The sequence below is a fragment of the Ammodytes marinus genome (assembly GCF_949987685.1).
Source record: "Ammodytes marinus genome assembly, chromosome: 19".
Taxonomy (NCBI): Eukaryota; Metazoa; Chordata; class Actinopteri; order Uranoscopiformes; family Ammodytidae; genus Ammodytes; species Ammodytes marinus.
The window spans coordinates 3,246,288-3,262,225 of record NC_137223.1 but is presented as its reverse complement, the minus strand read 5'-3'; the positions used below and the strand labels follow the sequence as shown (position 1 = coordinate 3,262,225).

General features: G+C 41.7%; 2 protein-coding genes across 2 annotated transcripts in view; both read left to right on the top strand.

Annotated features, from left to right (window-relative positions):
* Window positions 1-212: 212 nt before the first annotated feature.
* On the top strand, window positions 213-6,434 carry rpf2 (ribosome production factor 2 homolog). The gene is made up of 10 exons (XM_080047760.1): window positions 213-343; window positions 1,125-1,257; window positions 2,199-2,236; window positions 2,519-2,558; window positions 2,666-2,747; window positions 3,180-3,256; window positions 3,482-3,581; window positions 3,667-3,769; window positions 4,401-4,545; window positions 5,899-6,434. Exons 1-10 carry the CDS (start codon window positions 321-323, stop codon window positions 6,082-6,084), a joined length of 927 nt encoding a protein of 308 aa, XP_079903886.1. The 5' UTR covers window positions 213-320; the 3' UTR covers window positions 6,085-6,434.
* Window positions 6,435-9,490: 3,056 nt separating this feature from the next.
* slc16a10 (solute carrier family 16 member 10) overlaps window positions 9,491-15,938 on the top strand; it is a 42,546-nt gene continuing 36,098 nt past the window's right edge. Inside the window, exon 1 of the mRNA XM_080047809.1 lies at window positions 9,491-9,990. Coding sequence (XP_079903935.1) covers window positions 9,681-9,990 — 310 coding nt within the window. The 5' untranslated portion in view covers window positions 9,491-9,680. The remainder of the gene's footprint in view (window positions 9,991-15,938) is intronic.

Below are 15,938 nucleotides of genomic sequence, written 5' to 3'. Positions count from 1 at the left end.
GTGTGTGTGTACGTGCCTGTGTGTGTGTGTGGTAGCAGTGACCTACTGTTGGGGTCCATATTTTCTACAGTGTATGCGTTGCAAAGGCTGTGTCGGGCTGTGTGCGTTTTGTATTATCCTGTGGCTCCCCTGGTGGCCAGCCTGTGCTGTCTGCTGTAGTTGTAGTTGTGACCACTGGGAGGCGGTAGTGCACTCGGAGCAGGAAATCAAACCACCACACCACCGAAGAAGAAGAAAAACACCAATGTTGTCTTCCGCCTATTGAACTCACGTGGAAGCAGTGCGGCGTGCGGCTGGAAGGAACTCGATAAGACGCCAAAATGACGCAGTTAGACAGTGTAATGTAAGTTTGACAATTCAACACCGCGAACTCACTGTGTTTACATCTCTGTATTTATTTATTTATCCAGAATTAACTCGTTCCGAGGGCGTGAACATACCTGTTAACACTGCAAACGTTAGCCTAGCATGCCCATATACGTTTGTCAGCAAGCGTTAGCTTAATGTATAGACAGTGACACAAGTTCTTACATTGCTTTTACGTGAAGTTAGATCTATTACGGTGTGTTCGGCCTACACTGGTCGCTCGTTTGCTACAATGAATAGTAAACTGTTGTTGGACCGTCGGTTACACACGTGTTCATACTTGTACAACTTTCTTACGTGTATTAGTATGAATTCATCTAAAGATACAACTTAAGCCTCTCGTCATTGGCTTTTGACACAGTAAACATTTTCCCCGCAGTTAAAGTGTATGCAGGTGTGCGAGAAGAAAAAATTTGCAATTGCAAATATCAATGGTTTATGAATATTGATCCCTTGTGGTTAGTCTAGCCAAACATTCCAGTGACAGTCAGTTTGGATAATTGTATTACAACCAGTCCTGTCCAGGTGATATTATACCTTCTCTTTAGCATAATACACATTTCAAAACAACGTTATGTTTCATTTTATTTTAAATATAAAAGAATAAGCTGTTCAAAAATGTCAAAATAATCCATTCCATGTTAAACGGTCATCATTCATAAATCCTGGTACATATAGGCACTCTAACCACCTCTTGTTTGATTGAAGTGCAAAGCTCTGGTAGTGTGTCATCTTCCCCTGTATTTGTGTGTGTCCAGAAAACCCAAGACAAAGCGGGCCAAGCGCTTCTTGGATGGCAGAGCGCCCAAGATCTCTGAGGATGTAAAGACAGCCATGATTATGAAAGGAGGGAACGCCAATCAAACCGTCACACAGGCCCTCAAGGACATAGTGAGTAACCTGGCCATGCTGTTACATCCTGTGTGTGTGCGCTTGAACATTACAAACATGTTCAATAGTGCACTGAGAACAAAGTGCAATAACTTTGTGACTAGCATAGAGTAGTTCATATTACTGAACGCATGTGGCAAAAAGCGGCAGCGCAATGCTACAGTTGACTCTGCTGTAGTTGGACGGCTTTGTTCAGTTCATTGACGTGTGGAGTGACACGTTTACAGAGGAAAGGAGTTCTCTAAGTGAGAAGCTAGTCCTATATTGCTCGTAGATAATATATCCTCGGGTCTATCAGATTTCCAAAGGAGTAGATCTCCGCTTTTTTTATAGACGATTTTTAATCCTATCTCTGAACGAAAACCCTTTTTAGAGCAGAATATACGTACAGCATCAGTTGCCATAGTTATAGCCAGGTTAAAAGAGAGCCACCTTGTCAACACTGACAACTGTGCTTAGCCAACCTACCTTGATCACCAGTAAATCTGTCTGTTTGTACTCCAGTCGTCCTGACCTAAGTGATGTTGTTGAGGTGACTGTTGTGAGTGTGGTGAATCCAGACGGGAAGTTAAGAGCCTCCTACACCTGAGAGCAGAACTACCCGGGGCTTTTCCTCACAGATCAACAGAGTGAAGGCCATTGCACACCGGGCGCGTTTTATTAATACATACCGAACGTATACACAGAGTCAATACAAGCTTCCACACCAGCGCCGTGATTTTTGCTTCGTAAATTTGCTGCTTTTATTTTTTTGATTTTTCTGGGACGTCGCTTCCTAAAGTGAGACGCGACAAAATTCACCTTCCAAAAATATTCTTTTTTTCGTGTGGTTTATTGGCGTGCAGAGGATTAAAACCACCCTTAGGATCGCACTCATTGGAACATGTTGACTCACTATCAGAATTGTGATTTTCAAAGCAGAATGTGTTTTTGTTCTGCAGTATGCCCTGAAGAAGCCCAATGCAGTCCTGTACAAGAAGTGAGTGGCTCATCTCTCTAACCGTGAACAGTAACCGTTGTCTTTTTCTTTTGGGAAAAACTTTATATCATTTCTTCTTCAAAAAAAGCTTCCATTGAAATGATCGAAAAATGTATTTGAATGTGCCATAAACGAATAAGTTTATTAACAGTGTGTAAGGATTAGCTAGGAATCCTCTGCACCAGGTGTGTGTAGTGTGAAGGGAGAGTCGTCGGTACAGGCAGCTCATTCTCTGCTAGTGTGAGATATGGGCACTGAATACAGTCTCTACCTGCTTTTCAGGAAGAACATAACACGGCCGTTTGAGGATTCCACATCACTGGTAAGTGTACTAGAAAGCCCAGTAGGACTCAACTGCTTTATTCCTTTATTAAATGTGTTAACATGTGACCAGTGTGATCCCTAACCATTTGAACTCCCTTTTATCAGGAATTCTTCTCCAAGAAGTCCGACTGCTCTCTGTTTCTGTTTGGCTCCCACAACAAGAAACGGCCCAACAACCTCATATTTGGTAAACCTCTCTTTCCTCTCCTGTTTGTTTGTAACCTACAACCAAGACAGCACTCATTATTATATTTGACCACCAAAACTACCAGGACCTTTATGCCTGGTTTCAGCCCTGTTTCAGCTAAGCTAGATCTGGCTCGCATCTCCACCGCCGTCACTGGCCCTTTAGGTAGGCGGGGTTTATGCCAGCTTGTTTTTGATTGGTCTGACCAGCCGCTCCTATTTTAAAAGCAGCCGCTCCTTCGTATTGCGAGCGTATTAACGGTATATGCACATGTTCCAAGGACATTTCTTTCACCCACACAATTCTACATAACTCAACGTCTGCCACCATTATCTATTACTAATCCGTGTCCATCACAAAGAAATGTGTAATATTAGAGAAAGACTTGAGGCATGGTGACGTGTGTCATTGTTTCCTTTGGTGTGTTTGCAGGTCGTCTGTTTGACTTTCACGTGCTCGACATGATTGAACTTGGAATTGAGAAGTACGCCTCGCTGAGTGACATTAAGGTAATGGTTGCACTTATTTGGCTCCACTCTGTGTTGTTCTTAGGTGTAAATAGTTTTTTTTTTAGTCTACTTACTAAAAGAAACAAGACATTTGTTCAAGAACAGGGAGAACACAGGTTGTCATAAAGCTTTTCTTGTCATTAATCGTAGAGCCATACTGCCATGATGTTTCTGCCCGGTCTTCACAGTCTCTTCCATTCTGCTTGTTGTGTTGTTGTGTTTCAGGCCAGTAAATGTCCAGAGGGGACCAAACCAATGCTGGTGTTTGCAGGGGAGGCTTTTGATACAGACAATGAACACAAACGCCTAAGGAGCCTCCTCACAGGTAGACACGTGCTTCTACATTTCATTTAGGTAGACCATGGTATATTTTGGCCCTGCTGCTAACTGTCCCCTCCTCCTTCCACCAGACTTCTTCAGAGGCCCCAGTGTAGCTGCAGTGCGTCTGGCAGGTTTAGAACATGTGCTGCACTTCACTGCCCTGGAGGGGAAAGTCTACATGCGCAGCTACAAGTAAAGAAAAGCTTTCAATCTGAATTGGTCCAATACTGGTGATTCTACCTGCCACCTTAGACAGTGACTGAATCATGTGTGGTGTTGTTGTAAATACAAAAGTAATCAATTTGTTAAAATATATATATTTTTTAATGCTTTCGCACCGTGTGTGTTCATGTTCTGTCGCCTTTAAAAAAAAACGTATGTGTGTAATCACATGACTCTGCGTTTGTTTGTATAGAACGTTTGGGTAGAAAACTGAAGTGATTGGTTCAAACACAGGGGTTTTAACTTTAACACTAAAATAAGACATTTTCCATTTCAATTAATGCGATTATTTAATTTCAGTTTGAAATATTCCAACCATAATAAATAGTTAATTTGTGTGTTTCCTTAAAAAAATGTAAATCAAAAAGATTAAATATGCACTCTTTCATTAGATAATAATATCCCGGCTTTAATCGTAGAGCATATTTACAGTACCATCCTCGTCACTGAACTATGAGGGCAACAAAAAAATAAAAAAATCTTTCATTTATCGTAATCGAGGTAAGATGTTCAAATAATCGTGATATTGATTTAAGTCAAATTTTGTGTTGGGCAGCCATTGATGTTTTGTGTGATAACACGATGTTCTGTGTGATTGTAGGTGTCTGTTGAAGAAGTCTGGGTGCCGCACACCGCGCATCGAGCTGGAGGAGATCGGGCCGTCATTCGACTTTGTTGTCAGAAGAACACACCTGGCTTCAGACGACTTGTACAAGGTGGCTCACAGACAGCCCAAGGCTCTCAAGGTAAAGTCATCTTCCCTGACTCTTTAGCTTTCCTTTGGTGGAAAATGAGTATTACATTAGAATGAGGGCGGTTGGATATGTTGTCTTAATGCTCACTAACATGTTTTTTTACACGTTTTAGCTACAATTGTCCAATGAAAAATAAATTGTTGGATGGGTGGAAAAAAAATGTAAAGTCAACTTGGACTGTTCACACAGCCTGACCACCCTGTGGGTTAAGAAATGTAACGGTTGTCCTGAGGGTGGCGCCAGAGGGAAATAGAAACTTTATTTAAAGAGGTGCAGCACATCAATGTTCTAACCCAGGGGTCTCCAACCTTTTTTCAACTGAGAGCTACTTTGAAAAAAGTAGCCAAGAGCTACTTGCATCAAATCACTTATATTTATTTACATAGCACACATCAAATGAATTAAGCTTCTGTTTGTACACGTGTGAAATTGCAATACCCAATGCATAAATAATTTCCCAATAATTTTCCAAGAAAAAATTACTTACACTTTTTGTGGGCCACTGAAAATTGACATCAATGTCTATATTAGACTTGTTTTTGTGTAGCATCAGTGTTTCCCCCCAGGAAATGTCTCAGTCAAGGTGGTCACCGGCCAGGTGTGGAGGAGGCGCGGCGCAAAGCGGCGTGCCGAAAATTGCTCAAAGATGCCAATACGCACTACAGAAATAAACAACTGCTTATTTGAATAAAACAGACAACTGACCTTACAGTTGTAACTTTTTAAAGTTCCTTTTTGGATGGAGGGCTGTTGTGAGATTATTGTGGACAATTAGGCCTACTGTGATGTGATAGCCTATAATTCATTAATGGTTATTATTAGCCTACTTGCTTGATTTCTTATTAAATACAGAGGTTATTGGTCGTTTTGGAACATTTGTTTCCCAATTTAAAACATACAAATAAAGCAGCATTGAAAATTCAGAAAATAAATCTTGTATGGCTACACTAGCATGCTGTTTTACAAATAACTAATAGTTGAAATAATAAATACAATGTGTTTTCCCCCTTAAAATGACTTAATACACTTATCCAAAGGTCAAAGACAGTAACAGTGTGGCACTTCTGTAAACTTACTGAAAGGTGCCTGGGCCATCACTCATGCATTCATCAGACTTTTCTCTGCGCTGTCTAAGCTGATAGATACCGATAGCTCGCGATGGGCGTGTTGGAGACCCCTTTTCTAACCCATAGAACCTTTCCTTACAGCATAAGAACATGTCAGTCCCACACCAACCACTGTGCCTTTGTCTGGTATTTAATGTAGGAGTGTTAAAGTAACCCAAATAAAAGCATATTTCTCATTTGCATAGTGTTAATTCTCCTACTGTTTCACCCGTTACAGATAGGGAAGAAGAAGAACATCTCCCGCGATGCCTTTGGCACCAAGTTGGGCCGCTTGCACATGCAGAGGCAGGATCTCTCTAAACTGCAAACACGCAAGATGAAGGGCCTGAGGAAGAGGAGGGGACAGGTGGTGGAAGCAGAGCCAGACGCACAGGCCCCCAAAGTGGCCAAACTGGAGAGCTGAGGTGCCTTCACCAGCTGTGTATACACACGGTTGTCTGGCAGCTGTCCCCTGCTACTCAGAATGAGCATGTGCTTATCATTGTCAGCGTTTACTACAGAGTATGGACATGTTAGCAGCCCCCCAGACACATCTATTATCCCTGGTCCTATTGTGTTTTTCTCTTTTCCATGTGACTTACACTTAAATGTGTCAGCTTTGTTCTCTTGTTAAACCACACGACCAGCACAAGACGATGGAGTCCACCATATCTCATAGCTGTCTCTGATTTCTTCTGTAAGTTAAAAGTGTGTAAAAATCACTAAACACAAAACAATCACTTTTAAGAATAATAAAAACCAAACTATGTTGTACTTTTTAGTCAAATGTGTTTCTGTGCTCATGATATCATAATGTCAGACTTTATTTGCCAGCATGCTGTTGTTCCTAAACAGTGTTTGTTTCGTCACTTGTGTACATCTCCACTAGGGCAAATTCCACACAGTTCCAGGTAAATTCAATTCAGATTTGTTTACGAAAAAGTAGTCTAAAGACACAGTCTTATATTAACATGTCATTTCCAGCAACAGTAAACCTTATCACTGTTTCTCAAGAATTCTGAAGGAACAGTAACATAACAAGACTACGCTTTGACAGTTGAACACAAACTACCATAGTTTGTTTAATCCTGTTGAGGATAACTAATATTATTAAAGTCGATTAAGAGTCGATTCAAATTTACAGAGTATTATTTTAATGCTATAGGTTACTAGTTCACTGTGGGTATTCAGGTGTTCTTCATTCACAACAGATAATCCCTTACACTTTCTTCTGTCTCTCTTAGTTTACACTTTATTAACCAAAATGTATGTATCCTCATCTTTTAATTACAATGAGAACTCTCAGCTAAACATTTATGTCGTATAATAATAACTGATTTAACTTTTTTGTTTGGGTCAAAAACAAATTCCCGCTCTAGGAATGGCCTGTGTCTAGTCAGTCACCTAGGAAAGTTCTGTTAAATAAAGTAGGGGGTCTTTCAAGGGGATGATACTGGGATTATAATCAAACAAGGCCCACCGTTTTGGTGTCTTTTAGTTTCTTTTTTTGTCTTAGGATCTCCAACCAAAGTTCACTCACAACAGGCCCACTTTTTCTGTCATTTTCCTGCTCCCCGCACTCCCTCTGCATAACTGTCCATGTGCTCGCCTGGCAGTTGTGTCTATTTTTAGCAGCCTGCAAAGGGGAAGTGAGATCTGCAATACAGCAGTCAGGAGTCTACGGTGGAACCATTAGACTGCATATCATTTATACATAGTTGTGCAAAACTGCAAAACGTATGTACTAAAGCAATATTTTCTTTCTGTAAATTGGTTGTTTTTTTCCCTCCAAGACTTTACTATTAAAATAAAAATACAATACAAAAATTAGGAATAGAGTTAGTTAGAATAGAAATACAAACGGGAACAGAAAGGGGTGTATGATTCCATTAAGCGTTTGCATTGTAGATGTTTTAGAGTCCCTGGGGCCTCATTTATAGGCTAAAGCTTGCGGCGCCCAAAAACCTTGCGTAGACAGAAAGAAATGTGCGGGAAAATGTGCGGTGGCAAACGTTGGTATTTATAAAAACATTATTTGCGGAGAAGTGTGCGTATTCCTACGCCAACTGTCGACCATGCGTAGAGCTACCGCAAGGTTTTCCTGACTCGGGGAATCAGCGACACTCAATGGCAACACCACGAAATAAAGCTCAGTCATCAGAAAAACACAGACATATGATGCTTGGCACCCAATATATTTAGTCAATAAAATGTATAAGCTTACCTATAGTTGCGAATATATGGCTACTGTAGCCTATGGCATGCAGTTGTGATGTAGGTTGAATTACTTATCAAGTAGCCTAGGTCTACATGCTTTGGTTATTTTATAAATTGAATCTTTTAGCGCTGCTCTATAATAATATCCTATACGTCGGGAGGTGTTTCCGTGAGTGCCCAGCGGGAGAGCAAATTTTAAGAGGTGAGTAAAAAGTAGTTTTGTACAAAGTTAAGCCCAACAGATATTAATTAAATTGTATATTTCGTTAGATAAAATCATGTTATGAATTTAGCAAATCATTACACACATCTCTTTCCCATAACAATTCCCCCTCTGGAAGATTAAACTATAATCTGACGTTGTTGGAAATGTGTTGATCTCACGGGAGATAAACAATTCTCTCGAATAGACTATAAGCATTATTTCACTTGTCACACCATATTTTATATACAGTAGGCCTACATATAGTAGGCTACTACAGGTAGGCCTACGCTAATACGTGATATTGCATACAGTACAAAGTTGGGCGAAACTGCTTTACAAAGACTACAACGACTGTGCCAATCATGATATGTGATAAGCGCGCGGGTGTGTGTGTGTGTGTGTGTGTGTGTCAGTTTCTGCAGCTGCACGTCACGGGCTTTCTTCCTTCAGTTCACAGTCGCTTTCTTTGCGGCCGATTGCCTCCCTTTTTTCCTCATGTCAGTCAAAATTCCGTGCTTATTAAGTGCGTCATCATATTCAGGAGCTATTTAGCATTCGCCATGTATGGTAGATTGTGGGATGAAATTGGGAGGTGAAGTGGGAGGACACGGGGTGGAGATCGTCTGCGCACAATTCACCGCAGGTGGGTATTTATAAAGGGAAGTTTGCGTGAAACTGTGCGCCGCACAGTTTTATAAATCTGATTTTTTTTTGCGCAGCACATTTTTGGCTTTCTGCGGACGCAATGTTTTAGGATGGTTTCTATACGCACACCGTTATAAATGAGGCCCCTGGTGGCTTTTAATGTTTCAAAATGGAATTCAATGACACTTTTTAATGGGTGAATATTAGGTTTTCATTCAGACCACTTACATTTATGGACTTAAAATGTAACAAATAAAAAGATAGCCTATAAGATGAAAACATGGCATTCCTCAAAATCATTCCCTTCATATTAAAATTATAATATGTCCCGTTTGGAAAGTTAGGCTATCTTAGAGCCACACTACACATTAAAACATCCTCAACATAAATCCAAAACAATTTTACAAATCCAAAACAAATGCTCAACAGTCTCTTTGAAAATACCACAAATTATACAGGATTCAGAAATATCAATTTTATATTTCTTTAAATTTGGTTTGTTGGCTACATTAAATGGAACATTTCAAAATACACTTTTGAGTTTACTTTATTACTGACAAAATATTTGTTATATAATTCATTTAGTCGTTACCTGTTAGTCTGTGGTCGTCACGAGCAGCGGGTAAGGACAGTGTCCAATCAGCTGCAGTGTTCTCCGGCGCCACGCCCCTCCCCGCTGTCTATTTATAATATTGCAACAGTTTTATGACAGTACTGTAAGTACAGATGCTGCCAAACCAGCTCCACTCTAACTACAGCTTCACGTCAATGGATGCCACTATTCGCTGACCTGACAGCCGCCACTGACAGTACCTGTATCTGAATTGTTTTTTAGTTTTGTAGTTGTCTTACCAGCGTCGTTGGGGGCTACACATATCTCCAGATAAATAATAGAAACAACGCTAAGCTGCAGTTGCTTCATTGTTCCTGCATCTAAAACCAACATAGCAACTATGACAGAAGGTAACATCATGCCAGAGGAGGATGCGGCGGGTAAGGAGGCTGAGGTTCCCGCGGAGGACAAGCGGCTCCGGGAAGACGAAGAGGAGAAGAAGGAGAACGGGGACAGCAAAGTGGCCGTCCCGGCAGCGGAGGAGGTCGAGTTTGTCCACCCTGAAGGCGGCTGGGGCTGGGTGGTTATGCTGGCTGCCATGTGGTGTAACGGCGCCGTGTTCGGGATCCAGAACGCCTTCGGTATCCTCTTTCTCTCTCTCCTCCGGGAGTTCGGCAACGAGAACGATGAAGACCTCCGATTCAAGACAGGTGAGGGAGGGACGGATGGAGGGACAGAGGCGGGGGGGTAGGGGGTCTCACACACTCAAAGCAGACGCCAACTTGAATTTCCCCGTAGGCTAAGTGCCGTTAAGATTCAGCATTAAAAGTTACTTTTCATTCCGTGATGTTGCTACATTGTGTGTAGGCCTACACAAACATTTATTTGTATGAAATGTCATTTAACAAATGAGAGAAGAAGCGGTTAGGATTCTGAAGCTGTCCATCCAGTGTTGTGTAACCATATAGAGTGTGACAGTGTGAATCAAAGTTTACATTAACAGTGACTTGCTCGCGCACATACAACGTTTAACGTTTTTTAGAGCGTGGAACCCGTGGCTTTCGCACCGGGAAGACCCGTCCGCACACTGACAAGTTATCACATTATTTGATGTGTTTGTTTGTTGTAATAACATAATGGGGGAACCTTTCTTTATAAGTCCATGCGGACACACACACGTTTTTGCCATTCTAGCTAACGCCAGCTAGCAAGTAATATGATATGTCGTTTCCTGCATGACAGAAGTGAAACTCGGAACACTAGCTACTATAACTGTAGTTAAATATTGACACGTCTATGGGGGTTTGAGAAGTAGCATACACTGCTCGGTGGCGGCCAGGTAATGCCACGGTACTACACGTGGTAATAACTACGTCTATGTGGTATTACCTTAGTTATTTGAGGAAACCTTAACTATGAATGAATGAATGTGTGCCACAGACGCTGCTTCTGCTCGACTACTATGTCATTGTGTCATGCCTCTCGTAGTGCACTCCAGGAAACACTAAAAGTTTTTTTCTTCTTCTTTTTGGCAAATAACTTAAAGTGACTCACATGGGATAGAAGGAGGTGCCCTTCAGAAAGTTTATTCCCTGACTTTCTGTTTGGAGTCGGATTTGTTGGCCACACGCCAGCAGTGAATTTGGATAATGGCAGGGTTCATGCAAAGCTTGTTTAAGGCATGGATTTTTTACTGCAGACAGTAGATTGGGGGATCAGGGTTAAAGAAATGGTAACAGAAAAAATCCTCATTTGTGTGTGTGTGTGTGTGTGTGTGTGTGTGTGTGTGTGTGTGTGTGTGTGTGTGTGTGTGTGTGTGTGTGTGTGTGTGATTTATGGCATGGCGTTTGCCCATGAATGTTGACCCTATGCTGTGATTGTAATCACCTGTTGCTGAGTGCTGCTGTTTTGCAGATCAGCATGAAAAACGTCTCGCAGTTCAAGGATACACTGTGTGCAGACTAAAAAGCTGCTCCATGAGTTAGCAAAGGGACCATTTCTTCTTACTTTTTCCACTGTCATCAACTGGCCTTTTTGTCATGTTGTATCTACTGTCCTGCTTTTTTGCCAGATAAGCAGATGTTCCCACTAGAATGCTCCTCAGTAACTGCACACACAAAACAATACTGGCAGTCCATTAATTCCTGTTGAGATATGGTGACTTACCCTGTAATTGACATACATTATAAGTATGGGTATATACAGAGCCGGCCCAAGCCTTCAGGGGGCCCTAAGCGAAATATGATTAGGGGGCCCCTCTCCAATGTTAGCGCTGCTGAAACTATAGATCTTTGTTAAATATCATTCACACACCCAGTGTTTTCCGCTAGAGCCTCCACTGTGCGGTTGTGCGAAAATATTAGACAGCCGAGATTCAGACCTCCTAGGAGGGTCCGGGGGTATGCCCCCCCGTGAGATTTTGTTAACCTTTTTAAAGTGAAGTGCATGAATCTGGTGCACTTTGAGAGGAAAATTAAGAGGCTAAATCTGAGAAATTTTGTGTGAACAAATAATTTGGAGAAACTTGGTCAGATGAATTAGAAGCTATTGAAGAAGGACACATGGATTTTCCATAAAAATATTAATATAAAATATTACGGAGGGTCCTCTGGGTTGGGCTTGGAGCTCTTTTTCTTTTACGGGACATATTTCTCTGTAATATAATGAATGCATTTAAATGCAGTGAGAGGAACGAAGCAGAAGAACTCTGTTGTCCAGCTACTGTATCTTTTTTTCCACAGACAAGGCTGAAATAGGCTATAGACTATACACAGTGCATGGGCAGGGCAACTGAAGGCAGCCCCATTTCCAATTGTTTTTAAATAAACTCAATACACACTGTGCATGGATGTGAACGTGACATGATCAGATAATTTCGGATTTCCTCACAGATGAACTGATTACATTTTTAGGCTATTAATTATCTAGACCAAAACATTTTATTCCTTTTTTTGTATGATAACTCACATTTGCATAATATGATGTTAATATCAAACACACAAACTTTTTTTTTTTTTAGGGGGCCCCCCAGGCAGTCGGGGGCCCTAAGCGGCCGCTTAGTTCGCTTATGCCTCGGGCCGGCTCTGGGTATATACTCCTGCAAGTCAACCCAATGTACACACGCTCACACACTACCGCCCGCCCCCAATGACCCCAAGTTCTCTGGCACTCAGGTTTTCCCCCCAAGTGAGACTGAGACAACTGGACTATGGGAATGTGGGGAGGAAGGGACGACAGTTGGACTCAAAGCTCCTTAATGCCACTCAGACTTTTTCTGTTTTTTGTGTAGTCAAGGCACCGAACACACCTTTCCATGCTGAAGATAACTACAGTCTAATAACAGAACATTTGAACAAGACTTGGCTTAATATTTACAGCTTTTTTCTGGCTATTTCTTATGCCTTTCGTCCCCCTAATAGGACAGTTTGAATCCAATGAATGATGAATGATCATAAGTGGAAGAAACAGAAATGAGAAAAACTAATAACAAGTAAAGCGAAAAAACTTTAGTTTATCTATTCCATCATTCCAATATAATACAACCAAAAAGATCCGTAAGTTAGTCATTGGCGGCTATGCCGAGCAGTGGTTAACCATGAAATAGGACAAGCTGTGCCTTTGGAGTTGGTTCAAATTCAGCATGTTACGTAATCATAAAGGTCTCTCCAGTCCAAACCTTTGAACTTGGTATCTTTTGGAATTGATTTGGTCTTGACAAAGTTGGTCTTCTTGACCTATACAGCTCTGTTCTGTGTTTTTAGCCATCATCTGAATCATCTATCTTTCTTTGCTGTCTCATCTTGGTTTGCTGCTTCCATTTCTGGGTCTCATCTCCACCAGGCTTTCAGGGCTCTCATGGGCGCTTGCACACCTTACCGTGAATGGTTTAATTGGAGCGAATTCTGCTTCATTTCCACATTTGCTGCAGTTTGTTTGCATAGGTGAGAACACAGCCATCGTAGCCGGCACCAAAAGCTGATCAATCAAGCGTAGTGAGACCTTGTGGAAAAGGAGGTCTTAGTACGCTTTCAACCCAACTCTGGTGCGGTCTGTTTGTGGTGAGAACGTGAGCTGACTGAGTTTGACCGACCTGCTGGAAGCACTGTGTAACAAGCTCCTGCAGCCAGCTACACTAAGCATTATGGGATGAGGAATACGATCTACTTCCTGTAGTTTCTTTCTGTAGTTTTACTGCATGGAAATTCTGACCAATTGTAGAGCAGTTTAGGGAACTACGTTATTGTTCCGCCCCAGACACATCTGACCAATGAGTGACAAGAAAGTTCTCATGTGGTTTAAGCTGCTGCATTTTGATCCTTCATCAACAGATTCAGAGCACAGGAAACTAACCTGGTGAAAAACCAAACAATGTATCACTCCGGCATCTGTTGCGAACCAAGGAAGTAAGCCAGAAGCTATTTGGCGTTTCACAATTTACAACAATTTGCATAACTTGATTTGATAACAATGTTCATTTCAGAGCAGGAATAGTGTGCCAGATATGTAGAGACAGGTGGAAAGTAAGGGTGGTGGTGGATTAGCAATAGCAACAGAGGCTCTCACAGGCTACGTTTAAAACCAACTTGTTAGCTCAGTCAGTACGATTCTGCTGTGTTAAACCTAATACCTTGTACAGCTTTTTCCACATCCATTTTCTCTCACAGCCCTGACACATCTTATATAGTATCCATGAGGGCAGGATTACAGGTTCCCATTCTATTTGATGTGTCATAAGAGGAATGTTTTACTCATTGCACGTGGTCTACCTTTTTAGAATGCTCTTCCAGGCTTTGTTTTCTTTCGATCTGCAGGCAGAAGATATAAAAAGCTTTCTCTTCTGTCCTTTTGACAACGCCACCATGCCACGAACCTAGAACATTGATGGGACTGTGTGAGTTAAATCTAGAGCAGTGGTGGAACAATGTCCATTAATATTATCCATAATAATAATACCCTACTATGAGATTTAACATCTGCAGCTGAAGTGGAGACACTCGTCACTGCCTCTGTCAAGTTAAGATTGAATGCCTATAGGTTTATATTTAGTCCGTGCCTGGCCTATCTTGCGCTTCTGATGACGATAACAATGCGCTTCCTGCATGCTATGCCCTGTGTTTTTCCTGCACTTGTCCACTTCCTGAAGGTGAGCACACATTGATGCTGCATGTCCATCCAGAAGCTGTTTTGTCCGTTCCGTGAGAGAACATGAAGTCCTTGCTCCGACCGAGACTCTCCAGCAGGTCTTCCTGTCAGGAGAGGACCTGTGACAGGAGTGAATAAGCCCGCTGAAGGGCTTCTGACGTAGGAGGAAGTGCCAAGGGGGGGGGGGGGAGGGGGTGGCATGTGGTGGAGGGGGTGGTGGGAGGGACCGCCAAGACTTGATAAACATCATGAATCATTCTAATCTGGGATCCATGTCCTATAGCTGAGCTGACATAGGTAATTTGTCCCAGTGGGAGATAAAAACAGGGTTTCAATTGACAGAACTAAATGAGAAAAAACTATGAACTCCATTGGATATTAGCAGTTAGCACTTGAAAGACTATTTGTCGGCACTGAGAGTGATTTGATAACCTCTGAGGGCTCTCCTAATGAGGCTCCAGGATGCCGTGTACAGTAGCTCCCACGATAATTAGATTTGAGTGTTTATCATCTGTCGTGATTGAGATGGGTTTATTTTTGAACTACTGAGATAGAAGGTTCCATAGAGTTCGAACTGGAAAAATCGAGACAATGTTCATCAACACAGTCACGGTGAATAACTATGCATCCTGTGAACTGAAAACGGTTGTATATATATCGTCTTATGCCATTTAAATTAGTAGCATTGTGTTGATTCACATTGGCAGTCACCAGGCAGGATGAGTCGAAAAGGATTAAAGATGCCATAAAGTTGCATTATGGGACTTTGTCGACCTGTACGGGGTATTATCTCAATGTTTTGGCATTCTGGTAGATTATCTAACTGAAAAAAAGACAATGGTAATATTGTTAAGCTGCAGCCCAAAATATTGTATAGACGGGAATACTATCATATACGTCAATACTGCAAATAAACTTGTAAGGTAATGTTTTTGAGCCTACTTAAGCTTAGTTTCCCACTGAGTGGTATAGTTTGGTTCGGCTTGCGTTTCCACTGCAGACAGTAGTTCCCATTAACAAGGTTATAGATTCACTCAACCAGTATTTCCCTTAGCCTTTTGTCTGCTTCGGTCAGAGTCAGCCCTCACAAGAGGAACTGCCCACCATATCCTGGCTAAGGACTTGACCTCATGATAGCACTTGGTTTATCTTAAGACAGCAGCTTCCCTTCCATTCATATTAACCCTGTTGACCACATTCCCCTCGGTTGTCTGCATTCATGGCTCTATTGACACACAGTAATACGTCAATATAGGAGACACTGTTGGGTGACAAATGTTCATTAACACCAAGTTGAAGATCAAAGAATACAGCTTCTGTCTTTCGCCAGAGTTAAAGCATGGTTCTCTTGACATTATAAATGTTAAGGGTTGGGGCACAACCCTTCTAGGGACTTTATCTGAGACATGCTTGGGAATGGCCCTTTGCGCTCAAGATATGACAACACTTTGACCACCAATAGTGGAGCGGTGTTACCAGACCAGTTTATGATGATGCCCCTTGCCTTCTCATGTAA

Excerpts from the sequence above, each read along its gene's own strand:
- rpf2 (XM_080047760.1), top strand. The coding sequence starts at position 321 with ATGACGCAGTTAGACAGTGTAAT. Across the intron at positions 3,257-3,481 it reads CCTCGCTGAGTGACATTAAG|GCCAGTAAATGTCCAGAGGG; the intron begins GTAATGGTTGCA and ends GTTGTGTTTCAG. Across the intron at positions 3,582-3,666 it reads CCTAAGGAGCCTCCTCACAG|ACTTCTTCAGAGGCCCCAGT; the intron begins GTAGACACGTGC and ends TCCTTCCACCAG.